This window comes from Vicia villosa, unplaced genomic scaffold (genome assembly GCF_029867415.1).
Source record: "Vicia villosa cultivar HV-30 ecotype Madison, WI unplaced genomic scaffold, Vvil1.0 ctg.002687F_1_1, whole genome shotgun sequence".
Taxonomy (NCBI): domain Eukaryota; kingdom Viridiplantae; phylum Streptophyta; class Magnoliopsida; order Fabales; family Fabaceae; genus Vicia; species Vicia villosa.
In genome coordinates, this window is record NW_026706005.1 from 306477 (window position 1) to 318311 (window position 11835).

The 11835-nt window shown below is 30.4% G+C and overlaps 1 protein-coding gene across 1 annotated transcript; it reads left to right on the forward strand.

Annotated features, from left to right (window-relative positions):
• Positions 1-1733: 1733 nt before the first annotated feature.
• LOC131639553 (2-hydroxy-palmitic acid dioxygenase mpo1-like) lies at positions 1734-4047 on the forward strand. The gene is made up of 4 exons (XM_058910042.1): positions 1734-2228; positions 2325-2387; positions 2464-2535; positions 2649-4047. Exons 1-4 carry the CDS (start codon positions 1887-1889, stop codon positions 2763-2765), a joined length of 594 nt encoding a protein of 197 aa, XP_058766025.1. The 5' UTR covers positions 1734-1886; the 3' UTR covers positions 2766-4047.
• The last annotated feature ends 7788 nt before the right edge of the window (positions 4048-11835 follow it).

Sequence of the window (11835 nt, forward strand, 5' to 3'; positions counted from 1 at the left end):
TTGTAAACTTGCTTGATATTTGACGTATTCCATGGTCTTTTACGCTTCAAGGTTGCAAGAATGTTTTTGGGCGTTATTAAGCTAAAAATCTTGTTAGAAACACATGTCTTCTCATCCGGAAGAAGCCGACATGCAATTGGATGCCCGACCAACTTTTGACATAGATCATGGTCACATATCACTTAAATTTTCATTTGTTATTTGCCAAAAGATACCACACACCCTAAATGGGCATTCATATTTTCTTGAACCGGTGTCGTTGTGTTTCAATTTTTGGATACGACGGATTTATTTCCCACTTCTTTTGCATGTCAAAGGCACAAATGCATTTCTACTAGACGTACCATTATCAAACCTTCCAATCAAAACACCAAATCCTAATTTCGTAGCCTCTGTACGAATTCAATGCAACATGTCGTCACGCAATTCAAACTCTTCTCCATTTTGAAAATGCTCGCGAATATCTACCACATTTGTTACGACAAGAGATACAAGTGGTGAAACAACTTAAGATACATTAGGTTTGAGAATGTTATCCGGATGCACTATACCTAATGTAATAGACAACATAATTATCAGTTTTACTGGAAAAATAAACACAGACAGAAACCGGTAATATACCTTTGGTTTAGTTCAACTGCAAATCAGAAATATACCTCCGGTTATCGCGTGACTTATTTTGAATTCAAAAACATCATAATCTATGGAATGAAGATTGAATAGAATAAACTTTACCTTAAATTCCACTTCCTTGAGCTCCTTTTGATACGATGAACCACAAAAATGAAGGTTTATAGTGAAAAAATGGATTGAGTAAGAAAGGGTTTTTTTAGAGGTTTAATGGAAAATTGAAGAAATGGTATGATCAAAAGATGATCATGCTGGTTACTGCTTTAAGCTATATATACTTGCCATAATACCGAAAGTATACTTTCGTTTATATATAAATTGGCAAGATGGCAGAAATTCCCGCTCTACTAATCGGGGGTTATATTTCCAATTTCTAACCGTGGATATACCTCTGATATGGTTTTTTACAATTTGAGAACCTAGACATTATTTGGCCTATTTGTGACAGATGTGATACATACTAGACATATATTTCCAATTTTAGAAGGAAAAAAATGGAATTGCATAGAGTCTTTCTTAAGACCATGGGGTAGAATAAGAATCCCTCACTATGCTGACTCTATATAAATAGACATTTGAAAAAAAAACTATTTTAAAATGGACTTAAAATACATTACCACCTAAATCCGACCCTATACTAGTTGTGGCGAAGGATGTCGGTATTGAACGATCCCATAAAATTATTCTCTCTATGTTTAATTGTCATGGATGGCCAACATAAAAAGTTTTACTTTGTTAACCTATCATAATTATTCATAACCATAATTTATAAAAGTTTTTTTTTATGCATTCTAGAAAATAAAATTGAATTCTTTAATTGATTTTTATATTCTTAACTACATATCTAATATCTAATTTAGATGAATTATCAACAATAAAATTAAATAGTAAGTAATTCTCTAAGTCTCAAATAATATTAAAAAAACTCAGTTTTAACAATTTAAATCCATTTTTAAAAAAAATATTCTTTATTGAATTATATTTTCAAAAACACTTCAATTTCTGAAAAATTGAATTGTGCAATAAGTCCACATATATTGAAAATTGGGAAAAATTAACATCCATTTGACTCTTGGAAAACCCATAAGGATAATCTTATTGGATAATGCAAGAACGCAAACTTTGGTTTTCAATGAGTCCAACTCAGCACAAATCTCTGAGAACCAAACAATATATAAATCGTTTGGAATCTATCCAAATAATCACGTTCTCCCGAAAAGCCATTCTTGCTTGACCAGAAAAAAAACAAGAAAAAAATGAGTCTGTTAGATCTGGAAAAGCACTTCGCCTTCTATGGTTCTTATCACAGCAACCCAATCAACATTATAATCCACGTATTCCTTGTTTGGCCTATCCTCTTCACCGCTCTTCTTTTACTCTACTTTACTCCTCCTATTTTCACTCCTTCCCAAACACTCATTAACTTTATTCCTTCTGTCTTGGTTTTCAACTTCGGTTTCTTCTATGCTGTTTTCTATGCTCTCTTCTATGTTGCTTTGGATGTTAAAGCTGGTTCCTTCGTTGGTTTTCTTACTTTAATTTGTTGGGCTGCTTCGAGTTTTGTTGCGAATTCCATCGGCTTCGCACTCGCTTGGAAGGTACTTTTTTCATTCATCTGAAACTAACTTGAATCTGTAACAAAAATGCCATGTTTTTTATTTTTTATTTTTTTGAGAATTGCTATGATGTTTTAGGCTGTGTTGGGTGCTCAGTTGATTTGTTGGTCGGGACAGATTTTTGGACATCTTGTGTTTGAGGTAAATCACTGTTCCATCACTGAAAAAACATGATAGGTATATTTTTCACAATTTATTTATCTGTGTTTTTGTTCAGAAACGTGCACCAGCTTTTTTGGATAATCTTTCTCAAGCTTTTCTAATGGCTCCTTTCTTTGTGATTCTTGAGGTAGTTTCTTGTTTATCATAGTACTTTTGTTGGATATGACATATGTCTTATAGTATTTTGAACTGGTTTTTTTCAAACAAAAATAAAGTTTACAGAATTGACATGTTTTGTAGATTCTCCAAACTACCATTGGATATGAACCATATCCTGGATTTGAGAAAGAGGTGAAGGCAAGGATAGATCTTAACATCAAAGAATGGAAGGACAAGCAGCAAAAGAAAGTTACTTAACTTGAAAAAGTATTTGCCGGTGATAGATAAGATTAATGTTGTCGATGTATTTGGGAATGAGATTATTGAATTTGTTGTGATATTGTTGGATTTTTGTTGATTTATATTTGGGATTGAGATTATTGAATTTATTGAGATATCCCTTACCCTTTGTTTTTCTTTTCTGAGAGAAAATTAATGAAGGGAATATATTATCTTCTTGTACTCCTGTGTTGCAGTGAGAGAATAAGGAAGGAGAGAAATTAATTGACGCGCGGCGGGACATTAAAGGTTTGTGATACCATCATTCATTGAAAAGCATGAATAGAGGGACAATTAATATGGTGTCCGACATTTGCATTCAAGGTCTCTTCATTTTCTTTTAAATTTATTAAAGATGGCAAGGCTTTCAAAATCTCATCTTTTAATTTACTGATCTCGTGTTTCCATATTTCTTGATTTATCTCAATTTCATCCTTAATTTTAGTATGAATGTGATAAATAGTGTTAAACAAACTTAATCAATAGAATACGATTAATGTTGATGTATTACTTGGGAATAGTCTTGGAAATTGTTGGTTTGTTTTTGGAAATTGTTGATTTATGTTTGGGAATGATGTTATCAATTTCTTGTGTTATCTTTAAAGCACTGATATCTCTTAGTTATATCTGAATTGATAGAAAGGGATCAAATAAAATGGCCTTGGCATCATGAGAATGATGTTAGGTTTTATGAAAAATGAGTGGAATGAAATGAAATGTGATAATAGAATGAAATAAGTTAATATTTAATCCGTTCATTTTTAAGTGTCGTAAATTTTTTTGTTTTCATTTAAGTGTTACTTTTGTTTTTATAGTTTAATGTTATAATTTGTTAATTATACTTTTATTTTATCAATAACTCTACTTCACATTTTCCATAAAATTAATTATTTTTTCAATCTACTATAAAGCTAATACTATAAGATTGACCAAACTTTCAATTATGCCCTTTCTTTTAAAATAAGATATACTACCATTTGGACATTTTAGTAATTAGCTAAATAAGTCTTCACCTTTCAATCATCATTGAACACTTAGGCAACCTCAATTCTTTTTCTCCCCAACACACATCTTCTCTCTCTTATTTCAAATTTCAAATTTCTTTCACATTTCATTTTCCCACACTTTCTTACTTTCATTTTAATTTTTCCCCATTTACTTATTATCACAAAAAATATTAATAACCTATTTTTTTAATTTTAATAAAATTAAATATTTATTTATCTCACGGGTCACTATCAACAAAATATTTAATTTATTTTAATCAATCATTACACACTTTCTCTATCTTAATTAAAATTTCAAATTTCTCTTCACATTTTTTCCCACACTTTCTTACTTTCATTTTAGTTTTTTTCTATTTAGTTATTGTCACTAAAAAAATAATTTATTTTTTTATTTTAATAAAATTAAAATTTTTGTTGTCGGACGGGTCACTATCAATAATTTTCTTAATTTGAGAGATAATATTCTTATTTTTATAACGGGTCACTATCAACACGATTTTTTTTTATGATTATTTAATACAATTAAATATATATGATTATTATTCATTTTACATTTGTATATAAATATATTTTATATAACATCAAATAATTTTTTTATTTCACGGATTATTATCAACACAATATTTTTTTATTTTAATCAACGATTCCTATTAATTGAGAACAATTTTTATTTTTAAATGTTAAGATTTCATTTTTTTTATCTTCATCTTACAAATTCTTTTTTTATATGATTATTTAATTTTGAATTTATATAATCATTTTTCATTTATTATTAAACCATTCATTTTAAATTTATACGTATTTAATTAAATTTTATACAATATCAATTAAGTTTACCCGTGCGGAAGCCCGCACGGGTATCTTACTAGTTAGTTATTGAAAAAAGAGTGAGTGTATTACTGAATTTATTTGAAAAGAGAAAATAAACGAGGATATAATAGGAAAAATAACTATAACAATTCACTATCTTGGTTGAAAAACTTTTTACTAAAACGATACTTAAAAAGGAACGGAGGGAGTAATATAATTTCAATTTTGTCCTCTAAAGTTTCACATTAATCATATTAATGTTTTTGAAATAAAGGGTAAATATGGAATAAAAAAATTATAATGCTTTCCGTTCTGTTTAATTTCCAAACAGTGGAATTGAATATTAGTTCCGCTTCGTCATAAAATATCCAAAAAGCGAAATGAAGTCTATGTTTCGTTACATTCCATTTCATTCAATTTTGCTTCGCTCCATTATATTAGTTTTAAATTATTCAAAGAGACCTTTAAGCTATGTTTGGATTTATAGAACAGAGGGGAATGGAACATAACAGGAGAGAATGAAGCGGTGCAAAATAATAGTATATCATAATCTGTTGTTTAGTTAATTTATTTATTCCCATCAAATACACTCTAAATTAGATTAAAAAAATGAAAAATTAGATGGAATATGATGAAATGTATTCTATTCTATATCATTATTATTTTCAAATCCAAACAATAAAAGTTTATTAATTACCATTAGGGGTGTTCGTGGAGCGGTTTGGGCGATTTTTACGTAAAAAAATATCTGAACCGCAAGAGAAAAAGTGTGCGGTTCGATTTAGTTTGGTTGGCTTTTAGAAATAAAACCGAACCAACCCAAATCAAACTAATGCGGTTTGGGTTGGTTCGATTTTTTTACAAAAATTTATTGAGTCATACATACACTTATAGTTGACAACATAACTTTGTATTTAGTCATTTATGCGTTTTCAAATAACAATAAAATCCATCATATTTGGATAACCATTTTTTATTTAATATACAAAAACAAAATTAGATAAAAGTAGAATAAAAAACATAAAATAGTAGCATAAAAAAATATCAAAAACCTACATAAAAACCTGGTTAGCCTGTTAGACTACATAAAAGCCTATTTGTTGTAGACATATGTAAATAAGCAATTCAAATAATGTTTAAATAGACTAACTAAAAGACCAAGAGACTAAAAATTTGTTTGCATTGACTTATTTTAACTTACCCATTAACATAAGTTATGAAAGACTATTTGTTTAAAAGAAATTATGAAAATAATGTTCATCAGGTGTTTTCATCTTATTTTCACAAGTTCTTCAAGATAACAAAGTTTTATTTATGTATTTGAATTCAAAGTATAAAACATAACATAATGATAATAAAAAATTCATATTTACTTAAGTAGGCCGGCTTGTTAGGCTTAAAAAGCTTTTTTTTGGGGCCTGAGGCCTAGTCTTTTTAACTAAATAGGCTTATAAAAAAACCTAGACCTTTTCTGTTTATAAAAATTGTGCGGCCTGGCCTGAGCCTATATAGGCTAGCCTGTAGGCCCTTGTTATTGGCCTGGCCTATTTCTACCCCTAGGCATAATATGTTTAAATTTGGGTTGGATATAAGTTAGTTAAAGAATGTAGCATAATGCGGTTTGGTTCGGATTAGTTCAGTTTGTAAAATACAAACCGCAAACTGAACCGTGCGGTTTGTTAAAAAATGGCCCAAACACATCCGAATCAAATGCGGTTTTTTGCAGTTTGGTTTGGTTTTGCAATTTTCTATTAGACCGATTTGGTTTTGAACACCCCTAATTACCATTTCATTCTATTTCTTCCCATACCACAAATCCAAACATAGTCCTCCTTTTTGTTTTTCTTAGAGAAAATTAATGAAGGGAATATATTATCTTCTCTTGTATGGTTGCAGTGAAAAAGTTGGAAAGGAGAGAAATTAATTGGTGTGGGATGATATGGGATCCACATCAAAGGTTTTTCCTCTCCAAAGAGAAAATATATTTTGTGGAAAGGACTCACATTTTCAATTTTGCACATTTATTTGTCTCATCTATTTTAGGTTTTAGTTGGTTTATCTCAAATTTATTACGAGAAAAAATGTATTATTAAGGCTGGAGTTGGCGGTTGTCTGGAGTTTGTCAGGTACATGATTTGTGGTACCATTAAAGGAACGATGAAAAGAAGGATAATTAACATGTTGTGGATAAGAAATGGTAATATGGTGCTCAATATTTGCAGCTGAGGTCTCTTAATTTTCTCTTCATATTACTTTTAATGGTTTCAAAATCTCATTCATTTTTGCTGTCAAAAAAAAAAAAAATCTCATTCATTTTACTATTTTTTATTTGTTCAACTCATGTTTCTATTTTTATTTATTTTTTATTTAGATTAACTTTGTCAACAAGAGAGTGAGTTCATTACAAGCGAGAAAAGAAGATTTACATGTATTTTTATATGAATGATAAATTTAGTATACATTAAATATGAATATGATGGATAGTGTTAGAAACGACTAATGATAGTATTGGTGTTAAAACAAAACTAAAATGCAATTATGTTTATATAAAAATGAAAGAAGATCTTATGCTAATATAAAACATGTGTGAAGTTTTTAAATGTGCGTGTATGATTTAATGGTGAATATTTGAATTTTGAGTGTGTGCTCCCCTCGACAATTAAAAAAGCGTGAATTGGCTATATGATCTAAATAGACTTTTTATGTTAGTGGATTTTGCTAGCGCTTTCTATTTAGTGAACTTGTCAAAATGTACAGGAGGATATAAGATGTCACATCCTAAATTATATTTCTCACCTCCCTAATTTTTCTTAATACTAAAAACACTCTTTAAAAAAAACAACATTTTCAAACAAAATTTATGATACAAAGATGAAAATTTTCGGTATCAAATTTTTTTTTCAGTAGTTCATTTAAATTTTTTTGATAAGTTATAAATATTTTTGAAAATTTCAAAATTTATCTTTCTATGTCAAAAATTTAGTTCATTTTAAATTTTTGAAAATTTTCAAAATAATTTGAATCACCGGGAATTTCAGAATTTACAGTAAAATTTATCGTATTTTTGTGAAATTCTCCCTGAAATTTTGAAATTTTCAAAATATTTTATCAAAAATTCTAAAATTTTTGGTATTCCATTAAATTTTTTCAAACAATTTTCGGTATTCTACTTAGGGTGAAGTCTAAGGTGAGGGTTCAACTAAAACCCTCGCTGGTGTACTATTATAAAAATATCATTAGATTCAATTAACGGTTTAGATTTATTAAAAATTAAAATGAGCATATTCATTAAATTCCACACAATGAACCCTTATATCATCCCTATTCTGTTTGTCTCAAAATCCTTAAAAAATTGCAGATAAATTAAACATACACAAATGTACAAATGTTTGTGGTAATTATTGTTAAAAAAAGGAGTAGTAACATGGACTCATTATTACGGCGTCGGTGCGGAGGAGAGATTGAACACCTTAAATGTTGGATTGAACATTAAAAGATGGCGGTTATGACATATGAAGGAAGATACTAGTAGGGTGTTAAGCAAAATAATCTCAGATCTTTGGGGAATACATGATATAATGAGAGATGCGTTAAGAATACTGAATACAGAGAGATAGAAGAGACTGGTAGTATATTGTTTTCTTAGAAACTTTGCTGCGTACTTTACATATACCACGAAGTGGTATTTATAGTGTCAAGTTTTTAGCATCTACTGTGCATGGCTACTGTGTAAAGTTGAAAACTTTATATGCATGATGGACATGTACTGTTCATTACTATTTCAAAATAATAATAATAATTGTTTATTATTATAACACTCCCCCTTTTGAAATATTTGCCGCAGTGCTCCATTGAAGTCTTGTTGAGACGAATCCTATGGGAACATAAGTTGCCTCGTTAAAAACCTTATTAGGAAAAACCCATTGGGATAAAAACCTTAATAAGGGAAAAAGAGTACAATGCTCCCCCTCAACAGAACACATATAGCTCTTCTTTAAAGATCTCGAAGGTGACACATTCCAATACTTTGTACATGCTTCTTGAAAATTGATGTAGGAAGTGCCTTTGTAAAAAGATTTGCCACGTTATCACTTGAACGAATATACTGAATATCAACCTCTTTGTTTCTTTTCAGTTCTTGTGTGAATGAGAAAAACTTTGGAGGGATATGCTTGGTTCTGTCACTTTTTATGTAACCTTCTTTCATCTGGGTAACACATGCCGCATTGTCTTCATACAAAATTGTTGGATTATTATCAATTGGTAAACCAAACGCTCCCTGGATATGTCGAGTTACCGATCATAATCATCTACACTCTTTGCTTGCTTCATGAAGGGCAATTACTTCTGCATAATTTGAAGAAGTTGCTACAAGAGTTTGCTTTTGAGATCTCCATGATATTGCAGTGTTGCCATATGTGAATATATATCCAGTTTGTGATTTAGCATTATGTGGATCTGACAAATATCCTGCATCTGCATAACCAAGCAAAACTGGTTTTGTATTATTAGAATAAAATAAACCAAGATCAGATGTACCTCGAAGATATCGAAATATATGCTTTATTCCTTTCCAATGTCTTTTAGTAGCGCATGAACTAAATCTTGCTAGTAAATTCACTGCAAAAGCTATATCGGGTCTTGTACAGTTAGCAAGGTACATGAGTGCCCCAATGGCACTGAGGTATGGAACTTCTGCGCCAAGATCCTCTTCGTTACTTTCCTTAGGCCTAAACGGATCCTTTTCAATATTAAGGGTTCTACCCATCATTGGACTACTCAAAGGATTTGCCTTGTCCATGTTGAACCTTCTCAATACCCTTTCTGTATAATTTGATTGGTGTACTAATATACCATTTTTAGTGTACTCAATTTGTAAACCAAGGCATAATCTGGTTTTTCCCAAATCTTTCATTTCAAATTCTTTCTTTAAATAATTTCTTGCTTCTTTGATTTCTTTATTAGTCCCAATGATATTTAAATCATCAACATAAACAGCAATTATTACAAATCCAAATATTGTTTTTCTTATAAAAACACAAGGACAAATAGGATTATTCTCATAGCCTTCTTTAAGTAAATATTCACTTAGTCTATTGTACCACATGCGCCTAGATTGTTTTAACCCATACAATGACCTCTGCAACTTAATTGCATACATTTCTCTAGGTTTTGATGTCTCAGGTATTTTAAATCCTTCTGGTATTTTCATGTATATATCAGTATCAAGTGATCCATATAAATAAGCAGTAACAACATCCATAAGATACATATCAAGATTGTTAAATACTGATAAACCAATTAAATAACGAAAAGTAATGGCATCCTGTCATACCCCAATTTTTGACCCTAAGATCATACATCAATTGCATTCAATCATAAATCAAGAGCACCATTGCGAAGCTTTATCTTTGATACTGTGATTATCTCTGAGGGGAATTATCGAGCATTTATAGCCTTTTATTTGTTTATACTAACCAAAAATCAAAAAAAATATATGTTTTGTCTCTTTTGTTTATATTTTACAGGTAAAAGATCGGGCAAAAATCAAAACAGTGCAAGAAAACAATTTTTGAAAATTTGAAGGTGGAAATCGATTTACCCCTGTGGGAAATCGATTTCCTGTGCGCAAAATTCAAAAAATATAAGGAGGGAAGCTTGACATCATTTTGGCACCTTTTTATTTGATCATTTTATCAATTTTCCACCTCATCAAAATTAACCCCTTCATTAAACCCACTTAAACCTCATTTTACCATTTTTTACCATTTAAATTCCACTTAAATACCAATTAACCACAAATTAATTACCAAACACAAAAAGACCAAACTACCACTACTCTTGCTCCAATTCTATAAATAGAGACCTTTACTCTCTCATTTCTCAAGCTTTGAGAGCCAACAAACCCCTTGCAATTTCTCTCCTCATCCCTACCAAATTCACCAAAGCTCTTTGTTCTTTCATAAAGTTTGTGAGTCACACCTTGAACCTCACAAACTTTGAGCTAAACCACCTTTCATTTCACTCTTTTTTCTTCAATTGTCGAGAGATCAAGATTTGTGTTGGTGATTATTGAAGTGGATCTAAGTTTTGTTCAAGAATTGGTAATTTTCATCATCCTTTTTCATCTACCATAATGTGATTCTTTTGTGTTTGTATGTGATGCATCTTTGATGCTATATTGGTCCTATTTGATGGTGATTTGATGGAAAATTCGTGCTCCAATGGATATGTGATCATAAGGTGTTTGTATGTTTGCCTAACTCAAGTTTTATAGTTCATAATGCTGTTTTTTTTGAAAACTGTGCGCAGGAAATCGATTTCCTACAGAGGGAAATCGATTTCCACTCTGTTTTTTGCGCCAGAATTGAACTCTGCACTCAGGAAATCGATTTCCTACAGAGGTAAATCGATTTCCAGTGTGGCAGAATGCTTTTTTTTGCCTTTTTTATGCTTGTTTTGGCTTCCTTCTTCCTCCACTTCATTAATATCATTGGATCTAGGATGTTGATAGGTTTGAAATGACTAAATCCATAATATTAGATGCATGATATTAATGATAGTGTGAGTTGATTATCTTTTGTGCATTTATTCTTCTTCCTCCATTTCATTAATATCATTGGATCTAGGATGTTGATAGGCTTGAAATGACCAAATCCATAATATTAGATGAATGATATTAATGATAGTGTGAGTTGATTATCTTTTATGATTTTATTCTTCTTCTCCTTTTTTTCTTTTGATCGATGAAAGTCTTAACGCCTTGAGAATTCTTATGGATTCTTGGTAAAGACTAGATCATTACCTATTTTCTTTTCGCACGGTATTGCTTTCGGAGAATGATCTACATATCATTTCTCTCGCATGCATTAGAACATAAAGTTTTGACCGGCCTCGTTGTAGGGTGATTTCTACATAAATCACTTGGCGATCTGCTTAACATAGCGCAATATTTCGTGTCCCGAATATAAAAGATCAAATATGGAAGAGAATTGTATGCGGTTGATTTAAGACTTATGGAAATTTATCGTGTAGTCGCTATGATTTTATCAAGCTTCTGATAAAGTTCCATTGAATTTAAATCCGAGAACATCCTTCACTCACCATCGATCTTTCTTACTAACTTTGATAACATACTTGACAAGTTTCAAGATGGTTATCTTTAACATCTAACAACTAACTTTAATTTCCGCACTTTACTATACCGCTCTTTATATTTCTCGCTTTATCGC

What these genes read in the sequence shown, in the direction of transcription:
- LOC131639553 (XM_058910042.1), top strand. Translation starts at nt 1,887, where the DNA reads ATGAGTCTGTTAGATCTGGAAAAGCACTTCGCCTTCTATGGTTCTTAT. An exon ending in TTGGACATCTTGTGTTTGAG is followed by an intron (nt 2,388 to 2,463) that starts GTAAATCACTGT and finishes GTTTTTGTTCAG; the next exon opens with AAACGTGCACCAGCTTTTTT. An exon ending in CTTTCTTTGTGATTCTTGAG is followed by an intron (nt 2,536 to 2,648) that starts GTAGTTTCTTGT and finishes CATGTTTTGTAG; the next exon opens with ATTCTCCAAACTACCATTGG.